This window comes from Seriola aureovittata, chromosome 2, assembly GCF_021018895.1.
Source record: "Seriola aureovittata isolate HTS-2021-v1 ecotype China chromosome 2, ASM2101889v1, whole genome shotgun sequence".
In the NCBI taxonomy this organism is placed as follows: domain Eukaryota; kingdom Metazoa; phylum Chordata; class Actinopteri; order Carangiformes; family Carangidae; genus Seriola; species Seriola aureovittata.
Genome location: NC_079365.1, coordinates 27,085,001 through 27,102,922, shown reverse-complemented (window position 1 = coordinate 27,102,922; position 17,922 = coordinate 27,085,001). Strand labels below are relative to the sequence as shown.

The following is a 17,922-nucleotide window of genomic DNA, read 5'->3' as shown; positions in this document are numbered from 1 at the left end:
TTCTAGGTGAGCTTTGATTGGCGGGCCATGGACCAATCACTGTCCAGTGGGCGGGGTCATATGAGCGTGCTCAATTGTTTCCCGCCCTCCGTGGGCAGAGACATTGTGGTTGCTGTGTTGAAGCCCCTGGGAGCCACCCTGGGAAACCCTAACAACCACAGCCTGCTGCATACAGACAGACAGGTGAGTGTGTGTGTGTGTGTGTGTGTGTGTGTGTGTGTGTGTGTGTGTGTGTGTGTGTGTGTGAGAGACCTGTATGGAAAGTTAAACACACACTCAGGTGTTGATCTGTAATCAGTGTTTGTTGAGTCTAAAAATCATTCACAGAGTTGCACATTAATTTACGACAGGCCCGCTTCACTTTGAAACAGATGTTCCCAATAAACTGGACACAGAGTTTGTTTGAACTGCAAATGGCATCACAACAGCTGGAAACATCTGACCCTGTGGCTGGTTTAGAAATCTGTGCTTGTGTCTCCAGGTGAAGTGGACGATGGAGGTGTTGTGTTACGGTTTGACTCTCCCATTGGACGGAGACACAGTCAAACTCTGTGTTGATGTCTACACTGATTGGCTGATGGCGCTGGTTTCCCCAAAAGACTCCATCCCACCACCAATCAACAGAGAGCCCAACCTTTACGTTCAGAAGATTCTCCGACACCTGTACAGCCTGTTCTTGGCCAGGTAGACTGTCACACCTGAACTCAACCACTGACACGTCGCAACACTGATCCCACACCTGATCCCCACAGGAGGAACCTTTTACTAAGGAACCCACGACCTTGTAACCTTTAATGAGCCAGTCACCTTAAAGTACCTGGTGACCTTTATTGACCCCATGACCTTTCCTTAAGCCAGAGTATTTATGACAATGTATTCTAATCTAATAAAGTCTTGTCGCTCTGCCCCCTCTTCAGGTCAGACCAGGTGAGTCCGGTCTACCTGTCTCTCTGTCAGCAGGTGTTGTGTGCAGTGCGCTTATTGGCCAGAGAGAGCACTGTGATGAGTAGAGACACCTGGGAGACTCTGCTGCACTTCCTGCTCCGCATCAACCACGCCATGCTGGCTCCTCCCACTGCTGCAGGTGAGACAATGACCCCACGCCCTTTGTGTCCTCGCTTGTCTCTCATATTTCTCACCACTCTCTCTCACCTGTCTGTCTCCCAGCAGTTGGTGTGTCTGACCTGTCGATGGCGGTCCACTTCGAGGTCTTGTTGCTGTCTTGCTCTCGGTGTTTCCCGTCTCACTCGCTCTGGCAGATGTGCAGACAGATGTTGAGCGGCTGGCGACATCAGCCTGTGGTGGTGGATCAGTGGAACCGAGTCGTTGCAGCTTTAACCTCCAGGTTCGAATCAGTTTGTAGGTCTTGTCCATCGTCTCAGGTTATTCATGTTGACACAGGTGTGTTGTTGTTCTTTTATGTTGTGTTGTTTGTTTTGTTATGTTTTTGTTGTTGTTGTTGTTGTTGTTGTTTTTGCTGTTGCGTTCTTGTTGTTGCATTATTGTTGTTGTTGCATTGCTGTGTCGTATTGGATTGTTGTTTTTGTTGTTGTTGAGGTGTTGTGTTGTTTGTTTTTGTTATGTTGTTGTTGTTTTTGCTGTTGTGCTATTGTGTTGTGCCGTTGTGTTTTGTGTTCTTGTTGCATTGTTGTTGATTTTGTTGTTGCGTTCTTGTTGTTGCATTATTGTTGTTGTTGCATTGCTGTGTCGTATTGGATTGTTGTTTTTGTTGTTGTTGAGGTGTTGTGTTGTTTGTTTTTGTTATGATGTTGTTGCTGTTGTGCTGTTGTGTTACATTGTTATGTTGTGGTATTGCTGTTGTGTTGATATTATGTTGTTAATGTGCATTGTTGTTGTTATTGTATTGTGTTCTTGGTTTTTGTTGTTGTGTTGTTTATGTTGTTGTCATTATGTTGTGCGTTCAGGCTGTTGCTGTTGACCTTCGGCCCGTCCTTCCCTGAGTTTAAAGTCCCAGATGAGGACGCGGCTCTGATCCCTGCAGACCTGGATGACGACAGAGTCCCTCAGACCTGGTTCAGGTTCCTGCACATGTTCAGGTAACACGTCTTTAAGTCTCTGTGAATCATCTTTTAATATCTGTGAAACATGGTTGAGTCTTTCTAGTTTCAGGCTGCACATGTGACGCGTTTCTTGCTAACACTCACTCTCTGCCTCCTCTCAGTCACCCGGTGGTTGTTGGTTCAACTCCTTCTTCTCAGGAGGAGGTGTCAAGAGGAGGACGCAATCAGCTGCCTAAAATCTTCTTCAGAGCCATGAGAGGAGTCAGCACACTAGTTGACGCCTTCCTTGGTACTCTAACTTATGTCCTCTGATCCTCATCTGACCCCTACCGACCCTGATCAGACATCTACCTAACCCCTGACCCCCACCTGATCCCAGACCACGAACTAACCCAGGAACTACTACCAATATATCCCAACATTTAAAGGACCGTTGTGGTGTTTCTGCATATTGGATCCTGTTTATTACAAACCACACAGTCTGACCTTCCTGCTTATCATTTCCCGAATCATCCATCAGTTTATAGATTTCTTTCTCTCCATGCAGCCGTTGGTTTCACTTCATTAATATGGAAATAACTTTTAAAAACCAGAGAGAAAATCCATGACAGTTAAAGTTTACTGTTTTATGGTTTACCCACTCACAGTGCTGCATGCGGAGGAAGTGAAGAATAATTTTACAGCCCCAATCTTACTTTTGATGTTTGGACCAACATGTGAACAAAATACTGAGTAAATGATGTAGTAGTAAATGTTCACTTTATTTCCACAGGTGTCTCAGTGGTCAATAAAGAACCAACGGAGCTGCTGCTGCCAAACACTGGTATACACACATTACCTACACACTGGTTTACACACATTACCTACACACTGGTATACACACATTACCTACACACTGGTTTACACACATTACCTACACACTGGTTTACACACATTACCTACACACTGGTATACACAGGCTGTCTATATATAATGGTATACACATGTCACCTATATACCTATATGCTTTAGTTGATGTGTTTCTCCAGGGCTGACAACAAGGATCCATTTCAGAGACCGGTTGCCATCTCTTGGTAAACCAGATTAATCCAAATTGATCATGTCAATCTGATCAATAAGCCAATCAAAGCAGAGCCACTGAGAACCTGGTCTGGACTTGATCGATTAAAGTTAATTTTATTGACCACATTAATCAAAATCAAACTTTCAGTCTTACCTGTGATGTTCAGTGTTCAGTTTGAGGATGTTTGTTTTTCACCTCGTCTCCTCCCAGGTGTTGCTGTGACCAAAAGCCCCTTCAGAGACCTCCTCCCCTCCTATGGTAAGCCCTGCCCCCGAGCCCTGATTTGATTGGTGGAATTGATCTGCAGTATTAGAACAGGGTGGTGCTCATGTTGTGTGGTTTCCTCAGGTTTCTCCCGGCCTCGTTCGGGCAGTGCCCCGCCCACCCCAGTGAACGTACTGAGCTTGCCCAGTGCCCCTCCCTCCACCACGTCCCCCCCAATGCACAGGCGACTAAAACCTGCGCATGTTTCCAAGGCAACGGGCAAACCTACGGTATGACATCTTTATCCACCCAGGTACATGTCCCTTTACCTCCCCAGGTATGCAGTGGGAAGAAAGAGTTCACTTCTCCCTGACATTATCCTGTAGAAGACCAAGGTAAACGTGTCCAGGCCCAGCTTCGTCCTGCAGGTTATCCATTGAATGATGTTTTTAATATGGAAGAACAACACAATAATCTGTGTTTTTACTTCAAATAGTTCGTGTTTGTTCATTATTGTGATGTAGATGAAGATCTGAACATGTTATAACTTCTCCTTTCTTGTTTTGGTTCGTTTGAACCATGTTCTGACTTTTGGGTCTCCTCCTTCTCTCCTCTCAGATGTCTTCCTCCTCCCATCCTCCCTCCTCCCCTCCCCCGCTGTGCTCCAGTCCCCGACCCTCCCCCTCCCCCCTCAGGTGTGACGTGGACTCCCTCCTGCACCTGTTCGGCTGCTGGTTGTTTGATGCTGCTCTGATCAACAGAGACTCAGGTCTGTTTGGCTAGTACTCTGTCTGTACTACAACAGTAGTACTACAGTAGTACTACAGTAGTACTACAGTAGTACTACAATGCTACACATACTACATACGTGAAGCAGCTGCAGGTTACCACATGATAAACCCTGTGTCTCCTTCAGCTGGTCACTGTGATGTCACTGTGATGTCAGAAAGGTGGGCTGCAGGTCGAGCTGAGGCCTGCGGGACGATCTGCAGGATCATCACCTGTAAGAAGACCGCAGAGGACATCCTGCCTGTCTACCTGTCCAGGTATATGTCTGCTTACCTGTCCAGGTCTAGTCACCTGTCTTTGGACTGTGTTATGATCATGTCCCCCCGCCCCCTCCAGGTTCTACATGGTTCTCCTGCAGGGTCTCCAGGTGTGTGAGGGGGCGTGTCTTCCTGTCCTGGCCTCCATCCTGCTAAACTCCACCTGTCTGTTCTGCTGTGACCTGAGAGGAGTCAACATGCTGCTCCCCTCCTTCATCTCAGCTCTGGAGAGCGTGCTGCTCGACAGGTACAAGTACTGCAAGTACTATTAATATTATTAATTACTGTGGAAACTAGTACCAGTACTGCACACATTACTACTCTGAACACGACTACTAAGTACAAGGAGTTCAAAATAAAGACATGCATTGTAAGTGCTAGTTGGGTCATGTTAGGGTGTGTAGGAGAGGAGGTGCATTTTCAAGAGATTCCTAAAGATAGAGAGGGACGTCCTTGCTCTCATAGTATTCGGTAGCTTGTTCCATATCGGGGAACCACAGACGAGAACAGTCTGGACTGTGATGGCCTTGTTTGCAGGGGTGGCAAAGTCCAGGCGGTAAAGTCCAGGTCTTGTTTCCGCTGTGGTCTCTGATGAATCCAGTTCAAGTCACACTAACATGAAATCCATTCAACAAATACAGAAAGTGATAAACTCACTTCAGTCAGAGCATCCAGACACAGATTTACAGAAGAACCACACACACATTAGCTGAGGTGATCAACTTTCACTTCCCAGTTTCTCTTCAGCCACACTTTCACTTCCTCTCTCAAACTGAGGTTATCTGTGTTTTAATGTGAGGTGGTTTCACAGACAACAATCACTCCAGGCTGACGGGCTGTGAAACTGGCCTGTGAGATCCTCAGGGACGCTGATGTTACAGATATTACGACCCACACTGATGTGTAGTTGTAGCTCTGTCCGTCACAGGTAACCACCCACCTGAGCTGTGGGAGCTGCTGTTTGTGATCCAGCACAATGAGGACAGACTTGTTCTGAGAGATATGAGTCAGAACAAGAGAACCGCAAACCTCCTGTCTGCACCCAGACCACTGTCAGACAAACTGTTCTAATGTGAGTCATTACGAGCAGATCTGAACGCAGGTCTCTGTGGGTACAAACCTGTTTCAGCCAGTTTCCCTGTCCCTGGTCAGTCCAAGTCCTGCGGTCTGCAGCAGGACTACAGTCTCATGTCTGAAACATGCAGCAGTAATGTGTTCATCAAGCAGGAAGCGTAGTCATCCCAGCACTGCACTTACACCTACAGATACAGTAAAGTCCAGGTCCAGCTGTGACTGCAGGTAACACTCTCTCTCTCTCTCTCTCCCTGTGTGTCTATGTCTCTCGCCCAGAGAGCTGTTGAGGTTTAAGAGTTTTGTGAGTCCGGTGGATTTGAGACGAGCTTCCATCCTCATCCTGCTGTCCCTGCTGCCCCTCTCTCTGCAGTTTGGATCTGTCCAATCTGAGGTAACCTCCCGTCCACCTGGTTAAACACCTACACACACCCGTGCAGATATGACCAGGACCTCACAGGTATACGATAAGAACATCCAATAATAACCACCAGCTACAGTAACGTTCACCTGTGTGTGTGTGTGTGTGTGTGTGTGTGTGTGCGCGTGTGTGCGTGTGTGTGCTCAGGTGTTACTGGACAGACAGTTCGGGGGTAATGATGTCACAGCAGGCAGCTTCCTGTCTCTGAAGCCCCGCCTCATCGGTGTTCTGATTGGAGCTCTGCAGACGGAGAGCAACGCCTCCAACACACAGGTGATCCTGGGTCAGTCACAGATCCTGGTTCCTGTTTACAGTTTGAAACAGTAGAACACGAACCACAGGTCTGATTGTTCAAATGGTTTCTGTTGAACTGATGCAGCCGCCATGTTGAACCTGGTCCAGGACTTGGCTCTGGTACAGGCGGCAGGACAAACTCAGCAGGTGAGTCTGCTGACATCTACTGACATCTACTTCTGACTTCAGGGCACTTTTCATGTAGAGCAGGTCTAGGTTTCTTCTAGAACTTCTAGATAATAACACACAGTGCTGACCTGAGGATGTGTGCATGTATCGGCCTCCAGGGGGCGCCAAATGGACTTTACTCTGTTATTCTGGGTTTTCCAGGAAACTCAGTCCCACCGTGGTGGAACCAGTAGAGCCAGATGGACTGGGGGAACCGGGGAAACCAGTGGAACCAGTGGAAACAGACGAACCAGAGGAGCCAGTGGTTAATGATGATCATTTGGATTTTAACTAATTGTTAAGTTGTAATTGTTTGTAATATTGACCCAGTATGTCGTGGAAATCTGACAGTGACTGAGTTTTTTTGTATGTGTGTGTGCATTGCCATGACAACCAGCTGTCCAATCAGATGCTGCAGGGGTTCTGTGGGTTCAGTTTGTGCGTCTGCTCACTCAGCGTTTGACGTCTCAGTGGAGGAACGAATCAGCAGTTTGTCTGTCTGCACTGGAAGTACTGGGAGGAATGGCGAAGGTGGACACAGACGTGCACACACACACTCTCTCTCTCTCTCTCTCACACACACACACACACCTGAACCATCTGTAACTCTGTGGTGTGGTCCTGCAGGTGGAGGTCAGGGTGGAGGAGTCGGAGAGAAGGCGAGCAGTCAGTTCTGTCTGTACTTACATCGTGTTTCAGTGCAGTCGTCCTCCTCCTCTTCACTCCAGAGATCTTCACTCCATCATCGTCGCTGCTTTCCACTGTCTAAACATCTGGTTAACTAAGCACCCCGCCATGTTAGACCACCAGGTAACTCACCAACACAGATAACTGTATATATTATACAGACAGGTGTACAGACAGGTGTGTACATACATACAATGTATTAGGTGTGTGTTGTACATTTAGTTGTGTGTGTTTCAGGAGTGTTTACTGGAGATTCTAGAGATTGTGGAGTTGGGGATTTCAGGCAGTAAGTCCAGACAGGAACAGGAAGTGAAGTGTAAAGAAGAGAAAGAACTGAATCCAGCCTCTCTGAGGGTGAAGGAGGCAGCTGAAGCCACACTGAGCTGGTGAGCAAAACAAACACACTCTGAAACATCTACACTGAAACATGCGATGCTGTTTCCACAGAATGCAGATGTGGAGAATAAAGTGCTGCTTTGATTTTAAAAACAGCAGATGTTTCTGCTTGAAGTGAAGGACTAACTTTTTCGACCTTAATCAGACCAGAGTTCTCTCTCTTTCTAAAACAAAACCTTGACCTTTCCCTGATGTGAACCCATTTTTACTTGCCTTGCCTGCGCACATGTTGAAATATATATTCAGAGCGTCTAACAAAAAACCTGCTCTTTATCCATATCTCAGTGTCATGCAGGTTTCAGGAGGATTCCCGTTTGTTGGAGGTGTGCTGGATGAGGACGCTCTGATTGGCTGCTCTAGTTTGAGTGACAGCAGTGTGAAAAAGTTCAGATATTTTGTGGTGGACAGCTCGGTGATTCTCGCCATGCTGGAGGAACCACCAGTACCTGAACAGGGTTAGTCCTGACTCACAGAAACACAACATATTCAAGTACAGAAACTCCAGTTCTCCTTTGAAAACAACTTAAATAATCACGTATTTGAATTTTTTGTGATTCATTGTCAGTGAGTTGGCTGATCGATCAATCATTCAGATACTGTTTTTAATGTATGTATCGTTTGTGCAGCATCATGTCCATCGCTCACAGTGCTGATCAGAGGACCATCAGGGCGTCACGGCTGGACTCTACAGCTACACCTGGAGCCCAGAGAGGGAAGAACACCTACACAGGTAACCACTTACACTTGCATCACCGAGTAGTATAACAAACACACAATAATAGCGATGTAAAAAGTAAACGCAGTGTGTTTCACAGGCTTCAGATCAGTGTTTTATCCTTATTGTCTGTTGATTTTTTGCAGAAAACTCGAACCCCAGAACACTGCGGTGTAGCCCAGGAGGATTCTGGGATACGATGTGGTGTCAAACATCAGGTGTTTCCTGAAAACATGAACAGATTTCCTTCATATAAAGCAGATCTGAGTATTCCAGCCCTGAACGAGGCCGTTACTGAGGAGGTAGGAACCTCAACCGGGTCAAGACCCAAGGTGTTCTTTACCTGTTCTCCACGTGGTGTTTTTTATGATAGCTGTTATGTATGATGAGTCATCACCTGGCGTCAGGTGTCAGTCAGGTCTAAACTCCTCCTCTGTCAGGTTCATCGGCAGTTGGAGCGTCTGCGAGCAGTGTTAAAGAGACAACGCCAGGTTGAGGATCGGCTACAGGCGAGTGGTCATTCGGTTGTCATGACGACCTGCAGGCCACCGCCTCCGGTCACTAACTTTCAGACGGCAAGACTGTTCCTGTCCCACCTCGGTCTCCTGACACCTGAGACCCTGAAGGTACAGAGGACACGAGGACAGGACAGACATCGATTCAGTGAGTTATTGATTCATTTAGACATGTCTGTCTCACCTGTCTCCCTCTCACCTGTCCGTAGGATCCAGGTACCAGCGGTGTCCCAGCTCAGCTGGTGTCTCTGGATTCGTCTCTTCCAGGATTCTCAGAGGATCTGAGACGTTTGGATCAGATGCCGTTCAGAAACTGTGACTCTGCCTTTGTCTTCTACATGAAAGCTGGACAGAGGACAGCTACTGAGGTCATACACACCTGTCTGTCTCACCTGTCCGTCAGCTGCTAAGGTTATACTCATCTGTCTGTCTCTCTGTAGATCTTAAGGAACGTTGAGTCCCGGTGCAGCGTCCCATCTCACTTCCTGGACTTCCTGTCTTCTCTTGGTCGGCCGGTGGAGGTGGGGCCACGACAGGGGAAGAGCACCAGCTCCAGCAGTCCGAGTGAGCAGACAGAAAATGTCAGGTGACCGAGGTCATCAGAGGTCACTCTGTACTCCCTGTACCTGACTGGTTGTTTTCTGTCTCCCAGAATTCCCTGCTGTGCTGGGTGACAGTGGAGGGGGCGTGTTTAACGGAGAAAAATTTGTCCTGATGTTTGCTGATGCTCTGACGGAGCTCACCTTCATCGTCCCATCAGTGTCCCACAGTCAGTGTCTGATGATGTCACAGTCAGAAAATGTCTCTAGTGATTAACATAGTCAGTTCCTCCATGACCATATAAGGAGACGAGCTGTTCTTTTATATATTTTTTTCTATTACTAAATGAACTTCCTTTTTGTGTTTTGAAGCGGTTGATTGGTTGAAGAATCCAAAAGAGGCGGAGCCTCTGACTGAGTCATCATGCCACATGCAGAGTCACTCTGAGCTTGGCCAAGACCCCACAGTACGTCTCTTCAAAATAAAAGCTTTTTCACTTGGTTATCACTGACCTGTCTATCTCTCTCTGAACTGTATGTATGTCTCTGACCTTTCTCTCTCTCTGAACTGTATGTATGTCTCTGACCTGTCTCTCTCTCTCTCTGTCCAACCTGACCTGTCTAACCATGACCTGTCTGTCTCTCTCTAACCTGTCTGTCCAGAGTTCTCCAGTCGAAGACAGGAAGTCTTTTCCTTTTGTGTCGTCGTTCGTTGGCTCTGAATCTAAACTGCTGATAGTTTGGGTCGAGCGGTTTGACGATATCGGTAAATAACTTTATTATTAAAGTTAGTATTAGCAGAGATTGGGGAGTGACCTTCATCTGACTGGTGACTTTGTGTTTCAGAGAGTTTCCCTCTGTCTGATCTGCTGTCAGAGAGGAAGACAGGAACATCGGCTGGGTAAAACACAGACAGTCCACCCTCTAACAAACTGATTCAGTCTGATTCTTTAACAAACTGATGACATCTGTCCATCAATCTGTCTGACAGCGTCTCAGACGTCCAGCTGATCTTCATCCATCCTCTGAAAACTGGACTCTACCGGATCCGTTTCCATGAAAACGTCACCAGCAAGTTCAGTTTAGTTGTTCCACTGGTCAATGGGAGTGTGGTCAGCAAGAGGTCACTGGGTAGGTCTATCACCTGTCTGTCTGTCTGTCTGTCTGTCTGAGTATGACCTGTCTCTCTGTAACCTGTCTGTCTGTCACATACAAAACCAGAATTACTTCTTCCTGGTTGTATCCCTCCGCCACTCAGACTAGTTTCAGATTACATCTCTGTTTATCCAGAATCATGTAAAATCTTGAAATTTTGTTATAATTGCCGTGTGAAGTCTTGAGTAATGGCTAAAAAATGTTTTCTTAGGTCACTGTGACCTTTGACCTTTGACCACCAATGTCTAATCAGTTTGTCCTTGAGTCCAAGGGAATGTTTTTTACCAAATTTAAAGGGATTCCCTTGAGGCATTCTGGAGGTATTGCATTCACAAGGCCAAAATCATGTTTTGTATGGTTAATGTGACCTTGACCTTTAACCTTTGACCCCCAAAATCTAATCAGTTCATCCTTGAGTCCTAGTGAATGTTTGTGCCAAATTTGAAGAAGTTCTGTCAATGGGACGGACCAATGGATGAGACCTGATTCTCTGTGTAGCAGTGAGATTATAAATCCTTTATCAGGGAGAGAAACTGTCTAAAACCGGAGCTTATCCAGTTCAGCTGTCGTGCGTCTTTCTTTAATGTAATACTGTCTAATATATATATACATATATATAATACAAACTTGATTTTCGGAAAAAGTGACAGCCCTTGTATACACCAGTCCCCACATAACTCATTTACCTCATAATGTTTAATGCAGCCTCAGCCGAGCCATTCAATGCCCCGGGGAAAAACACGCTTCGCGTGTCTGGCCAGTGTGCGTCCCCTAACCGATCTTGGCACTTCGTTACAACATCAAGAGCAGAGCAGCCTGCTACTGTGAAGTATCTAAACATTTGGTGTTCTCCGTGCACCACTATTATACTCCCAAACTGTAGCACCTGGCACATTAAGTTCAGCTGAGCCAGTGTCCTGTTGCTGTGAGGCGCTGATAATACATCAGGTTACACCGCTGCCTTGTTAGCTGAGTTGGTTAAAATTAATTAAAGTTCAAATGTAATGTTATTGAACATCCCATTGTTAATGTTAGCTCCGTTCCTCTTCAGGTTTATTGTCTCCTGACAGTAATGTTTCTACCACCTCACTTTTTTATCTGCAGCATTACATTGTTGACCTGTTTTATTTGGTTTTTGATGGTTTTGCAGGTGAAGCCTCGGGGGCCCCTTGATCCCTTTGGGCCCCTGGGCCTGTGCTGGGTCAGCCTGGTCTTTAGTCCAGCCATGTGTCTAATGACAAGGATGCGATCTGGATTACAGGATTGTTTGAAAAATAAAAACATTTTGTTGTGAATAGGCCTTTGACAAAACGTTCATCACATCACAGATTTTGTTGATTAATTTAACATTAATGAAGAAGACCATCTGTCTGTCTCCAGGTTTCCTGGTCAGAGAGATGGTGATCAACTGTTGCCATCGGCGACGGTTGGAAAGTGACTCGGCCCCTCCGCCACATGTAAGAAGGAGGCACATGATCAATGACATCATCCTTCGTTACCGCAGCCGCTGCTCGGAACCTGCCTTCTATTCTGCCCTGTTCCGTGACCTCTGACTGTTACCATGGCAACATTATTGCTGATCTACCATTAACAGTTTTAAAGGGGGCTATTTGTAAGTTTTGCTATTGATATGTCACCGACGTTAGCATTAACAGCAGTCTACTTAACAGTCTAGAAGAACTAAGAGCTGTCTCCAGCAGTGGAAAGCAACGCCAATGTTAACTCTTATTTTACTCCTATTTCTATTTTCTTCTATTGAAGTTAGCATGCTAACTGGCTAGCGCTGGCCGGGCTGTACTGTACTGTAGCATCCGGTCTGGCCTGAACAAATAACGCTGCCCACCAGCTGCTCCCAGCAACAAACCACATTTGTTGGTGGAGAAAATGTACAAATCGCCTATTTAAAGGTGTGTGTCTAAATCAACCAATCAGAATCAACCGTTATTGCTCTCAGGTTAAAAACTTTACCTCCAAGTTTGATTTTCTGATGACGGGTGTTACTGAGTGATGATGTCACCTGTATGTCTAATAAATAGTGTGTGTTTAAACCACTGTGGTCTCTGTAAAAACCTCACATTCAACATCTACCAGCTGATTGGTCCTCTGGTGAGTGATGACATCACGTTACTGAACTTGACAAACAAAATGCTACCTTCTCCTCACCTCCTCCACGCCACTGCCTCCTCCGTTTCTTCTCCTTTCCCCCTCCTCTTTGCTTTCTCCTCTTCTTCCTTCTGGACATCTCCACCTCCTTCTTTACTTCTCCTCCTCTTTCTCTTCCTCGACCTCTGCTCCTTGATTTCTTCACCTCCTCCTTTACTTCTCTTCCTAGTCCTCTACTTCTTACTGTCTCTTCCTCCTCTTCTTGACCAGCTCCTACTTTTCTTCTTTCTCCCTTCCTCATCCACCTCCTTTTCCCCCCTCATTTATATGGCTCCTGCTTTGTTTCACTCCACCTGTCTCTCCTCTGGTTGCCGTGGTTACCACCTTGAGGTCATCCTGTTACCATGGTGATGGACAGATAAGATAATAAAACATCCTGCACATAAATCTTTTTTGTTGTGTTTGTCTTGTTATATCTAATTGATCAGTGTTTTTTTTTTTTTTTCCTTATCTGTGATCAATAACCCGTCGCTGACGTCATTCTGTTTCCTATTTGTGCGGGAAGTCGGTGAGGAGAGAAAAAACCTGCTGATCAACCAATCTGCCACTGGCCTGTCTCTCTGCGGGTCCTCTTTCCCTCCATACCTCTCTCCTCTTCACCTCCTCCTCTCCTCATTCTCCTCCTGCACCTCCTCTCCGCAGCAGCGATGCTCCCGCCAGGCCAGGCCGGCCTCGGTGCTTTGTCTGCGGGCTGGCGGTAGATCGGTAGGTCGGTGCGGGTCGCGGCTCTCAGTCATGGTGCAGAAATCCCGGAACGGCGGGGTTTTCCCGGGGGCGCAGGCCGACCAGAAGAAGCTGAAGGTCGGCTTCGTGGGTCTGGAGGCCGGAGGGACCGAGTCCAGCAGGGACGGAGCTCTGCTCATATCAGGTAAACACGAAGAGGTCGGAGGTCGTTAACGGGAGATGGCACGCGGCTGGAAAATATGTGTGTGTGTGTGTGTGTTTACAATGACGGGTTCTTACGAATATAGTAAGACAAAGATGAGTGTGTGTGTGTTTGTAACGTGTAAACGCGGTGATGGAGCCGCGGGATTAACGGGAGTAAAAACGGAGAAGGTGTTTCTGATGCAGTGAATGAATTTAATAATGTAAACATGAGAAATAGATCCGGGAATGTTCCGGGACGTTCTCAGTGTTTACTGTGGTGGATAAAAAAAAAAAAAAAAAGAAAAGGAACATTTATTCACATCCAGACCTGCAGGTTTGGACCAATGAGGCTAAAGGAGGAGATGTTACTTGTAAACGTGTCGGACAATGATTGAAGGTGATTATCTGATGGAAAATATTTATTTGGATTATATGTTGAAGCTGAAGCTCAGTACAAACCTGCAGCAGATTTTATATCTGAATTTCTGACGAGTTAATTTTAACTAATTATATTCTCGCGTTTAGATTCAAACCGACACTGAATTTTCCTGTAAACATGTTGAAATAGTATCTGTTTCCTCTGAGCTATAATGATCTTTTGTTGTCCAGAATCTATTCAAATCATCATTAGTGCTGGGATGTTTGAGTGCAGTTTTCCCTCTGGTATACAGGCTGTGTGCTCCTTTCAATATATGAAGCTGCAGGGTTTATAAAGCTGAAAACTTATCAAGAAGCATTTTTACTTAACATACTGTGATAATTGTGTCGATGCCACTTGTGTTTTTTTTTTGGTTTTTTTTACAGTAAATAAACCAAACTACAAACTCATATGTTGCATCAGAGGAGCAGAAATAAGAAATAACCTGGGGACAATAAAAGTATTTAAATCAAAATGTAAAACAGTTATTAACACTAACAGGAGCTATAAGTTGTGTAAACTCAGTCGACTCTCTGACTCTCAACATGAACTGAAATACCTTATTTTTTTTGGCCAACAGTGAGAAACCAAAGATATTCATTGTAATATTGTGTTAAAATAAGGACATTTCACATGTGAGAAGCTTCAATAAGAGAAAGTTTTTGTGCTTGTGATTTAAAAATGGCAAAAAAATGAATCATCTATGTGAATAGTTGCTCAGTAATTTGTTAATTGAGTAATCTAATGCAGTCACAGAAACAGTTAAATCTCTGTCTGTGTGCTCAGGTGGGGAGGAGGGACCTCGGCGGCAGCGCAGCAGCGTCTCCGGGGGAAAGAAACCTCCGAAACGAAACGCTCTCTACAGACGACTGCAGAACTTCCTGTACAACGTCCTAGAGAGACCTCGAGGATGGGCCTTCATCTACCACGCATACGTGTAAATACCTGTCAACTACACCTGTCTACACGCTGCAGATTAGCTGACGGTAACAGACACAGGACAGATGTTCTTATTATTACGTCCACCCTATTTATACCAATGAGGGGAGGCTAAACAACAGAAGCACCTCTCTGTGTCATGGCAGCAGCACAAACTGCAGCCTCCACAGTGACCAGATACAGCTGAGTCAGCACCTCTCCAACAGTTGCAATACAAACTGAACCAGGAGGCTTCATTACAGACCTGCTGCATCAGACTGACACAGCTTTAGCTGCTGTTCCTAATAAACTGACTGCTGAGTGTATGGAGTAATGTCCTGCAGTGAAAGACACTATATAGAATAAATACATTATTAAATTAATAAAATACCCTATTATACAATACAAAAATATTTATAATATTCATGTGTGTATTACTGTATATATGTGTAGTATAACTTTGTAAATATATAAATATAGTATATACATGAAATATATGAAAGCCAGATTTAAAAGATATAAATAAATGCAAATGAATTAAATAATATTTTTTATTCTGTCAGAAGCTCCGATAAACATCTTAATTTCTACAGGGTCAATTCTTTCTACACTGCTGGTCTCATCTACTTTTTCATATTTATCTTGTAACTTCAGATAAAAGTGGTAAAATTTTTATGTATAAAGTGTATAAAGTATAAAAGTAAGATGAAGAGTAAATGTATTTAGTTACTTTCTACAACTATAATCCTAAAGATCTGGTTTTTAAAACAACCTGAGAGTCTGAATAAAACATCAGCTCCATCCAGCAGCGACTGGTCGATATCTGCACCAACATCACGTCACGAGCAGCAAATAAAAACCCAGAGAAAATAATAATCAGTCAAACAGAAAAATAAAACTGACGTTAATAACATCAGTGACAAAGTGATAAATGATGAAATAAATGGGTCAGTGCTGCTCTCAGGTCAGTTTCCAGGAAGAGCTGAGGATCAATAACTGAAGACGGACCTGGGATCAGGTGTCGCAGTTTAAATCTTCTCCCCGGAACACAGACGTGAGATCAGTTTTCAGGCACACGGCAGAAGTATCAGTGTGTTTACTGTTAAATGTTCTGTGTGCAGGTTCCTGCTGGTGTTCTCCTGTCTGGTTCTGTCTGTGTTCTCCACCATCAAAGAGTACGAGAAGAGTTCAGAGGACGCTCTCTACATCCTGGTAAAAAAAATAACATCACACCAGCATCTTTTATCTGCAGCTCTCAGAGTGAATGACTGATCTGAGGTCAGTTGATGAACTGAATAAATTCTGTAAATGGAACTCAGGACGTTCTGGTATTTTTAGCTTCTCTGTTCCTGTGATTTGATATTTTTGATTCAGTTCATGTTTCCTCTCTGCGGGTTTGATTTAGCAGCTGATTGTAGAGCTTCAAGAATTACTGGATTGATTGGTGATTAACAGAAAAAGGGGAAAGGTGTCAAATATTTGTTGTTTCCAGCTTCTCAAATATGAAGATTTGTTTTCTCTGTCGTCGGTCACAGTAACTAAATCCTTTATTGATAGAGAAAATAATGGTTAGTTGCAGCTGTAGTTGGTTGTTAACAGTGAGTTGCTGTTGTTGTGTAACAGGAAGTGGTGACCATCGTGGTGTTCGGGGTGGAGTACATGGTGAGGATCTGGGCTGCAGGTTGTTGTTGTCGGTACAGAGGATGGAGAGGACGACTCAAATTCGCCAGAAAACCGTTCTGTGTCATAGGTGAGTCTGACGACTTTAACGACATGTTTACACTCTGACAGGTGAGTCTGATGATGGGTAAAAGCCCGAGATCCGTTCTATGGAAAAACCGTCTCATCTGCTCAGTGAGGGAAGAAATGTCTGAACTATGACACAGTGATGAACGATTTATAGATTACAGGATTATGGACTTGAATATGACTTTCCTTCATAATGGAAACCTGTAATTTTGTTTTCTGTTTGTGTCTGTTTGTGTTTATGTTCCTTATGACTGTGAAAAAAGTAAAGCTGTACCTTGAAAGTAAATAAAATAATTGTTAGGAAAGTAAGGCATGTGCAAACGAGTGCACCATTGTAAATATATGTATAAATACAAGCAGAGTCTTGTAGCAAACAGACCTGAGTAACTGTATAAGAACTCTGTGATCTGACCATCTAACATGAAACATGAAAATGTTAAGATATTCACATTGTTTTATTTTGATACAATGCTTTTGTACAATTGTTCTTTGTAACAGCTTGCAGGTGAAGTGTGTGTGTGTGTGTGTGTGTGTGTGTGTGTGTGTGTGTGTGTGTGTGTGTGTGTGTGTGTGTGTGTGTGTGTGTGTGTGTGTGTGTGTGTCCCACAGTATGGCAGGTAAAGACATCCTGCAGCTCTCTGTGTGCTCTCCAAGCAGAGTTGGCACTTTGTTTATGTTGCCATAAACAAATTGGAGCCTGTTTTCTTTGCTCAGCTCTTGGCACCGCGGGGCTTTGTAGTGATCGGGGTGGGAGTCACTGATTTTAATAGGAAGCTCTTTTTTTATTTTTTATTTAGATGAATAATAATGGGAACTGGCCTAATTCAACTCTGCAGGTGTTTGTGAGATATTTCTGTGCATACTTTCACCCATAAAGGAGAATCGGTTCCATGACGGATTCAAATAATTTGAGCCAGATTTGAAATGAGATTTGAATATAAATTATAAATTTGAATAAATTAGTCTTTATTTATTTCTGTCTTATTTTTATGCCTCCACGCCGCTGATATTGTTTTCGGGTTGTCCGTCTGTCTGTCCCATTCTCGTGGACATATCTCAGTAACGTCTTGATGGAACCTCGTCAGATTTGGCACAAGAATTCTCCAGGACTCAAGGATGAACTGATTAGATTTTGGGGGTCAAAGGTCAAAGTGTGTGACCTCACAAAACAAATATATAAAATATAGTTTTTTTTATTTTATATGGGATGTAACCTGAAACTAATCTGAGTGGCGGAGGGATACGACCACGAGGCGGTAATCCTAGCTCTCACTTATTTTCAGTCCTAAATAATTATAATCTGTAATTGTCTCGTTTGTGTTCCTAATGTGAAACTATATGTTTCCCTGAGATCTGCATCTTCTCTCTCTGTCTCTTTCAGACATCATGGTGCTGATCGCGTCCATCTCAGTCTTGGCTGCAGGGACTCAGGGCAACGTCTTTGCCACGTCTGCGATCCGGTCTCTTCGGTTCCTTCAGATCCTGAGGATGATCCGGATGGACCGGCGAGGA

General features: G+C 44.7%; 2 protein-coding genes across 3 annotated transcripts in view; both read left to right on the top strand.

Moving 5' to 3' along the window:
* Positions 1 to 7: 7 nt before the first annotated feature.
* On the top strand, positions 8 to 4,300 carry ralgapb (Ral GTPase activating protein non-catalytic subunit beta). The gene is made up of 11 exons (XM_056397947.1): positions 8 to 183; positions 482 to 684; positions 918 to 1,084; positions 1,168 to 1,345; positions 1,926 to 2,057; positions 2,183 to 2,310; positions 2,794 to 2,844; positions 3,050 to 3,094; positions 3,295 to 3,342; positions 3,433 to 3,578; positions 3,907 to 4,300. The coding sequence occupies exons 1-11, from the start codon at positions 28 to 30 to the stop codon at positions 4,069 to 4,071; spliced, it is 1,419 nt and encodes a 472-aa protein (XP_056253922.1). The 5' UTR covers positions 8 to 27; the 3' UTR covers positions 4,072 to 4,300.
* Positions 4,301 to 9,048: 4,748 nt separating this feature from the next.
* LOC130182780 (potassium voltage-gated channel subfamily KQT member 2) overlaps positions 9,049 to 17,922 on the top strand; it is a 21,978-nt gene continuing 13,104 nt past the window's right edge. For both annotated transcript variants that reach the window (XM_056397936.1, XM_056397927.1), the window contains exons 1-11: positions 9,049 to 9,165; positions 9,254 to 9,370; positions 9,513 to 9,607; positions 9,804 to 9,906; positions 9,987 to 10,041; positions 10,132 to 10,271; positions 11,676 to 13,326; positions 14,530 to 14,680; positions 15,783 to 15,873; positions 16,285 to 16,411; positions 17,792 to 17,922. The exon at positions 17,792 to 17,922 is cut by the window's right edge and continues 45 nt beyond it. In XM_056397936.1, coding sequence (XP_056253911.1) covers positions 13,194 to 13,326; positions 14,530 to 14,680; positions 15,783 to 15,873; positions 16,285 to 16,411; positions 17,792 to 17,922 — 633 coding nt within the window. In that variant the 5' untranslated portion in view covers positions 9,049 to 9,165; positions 9,254 to 9,370; positions 9,513 to 9,607; ... (2 more) ...; positions 10,132 to 10,271; positions 11,676 to 13,193. The remainder of the gene's footprint in view (positions 9,166 to 9,253; positions 9,371 to 9,512; positions 9,608 to 9,803; positions 9,907 to 9,986; positions 10,042 to 10,131; positions 10,272 to 11,675; positions 13,327 to 14,529; positions 14,681 to 15,782; positions 15,874 to 16,284; positions 16,412 to 17,791) is intronic.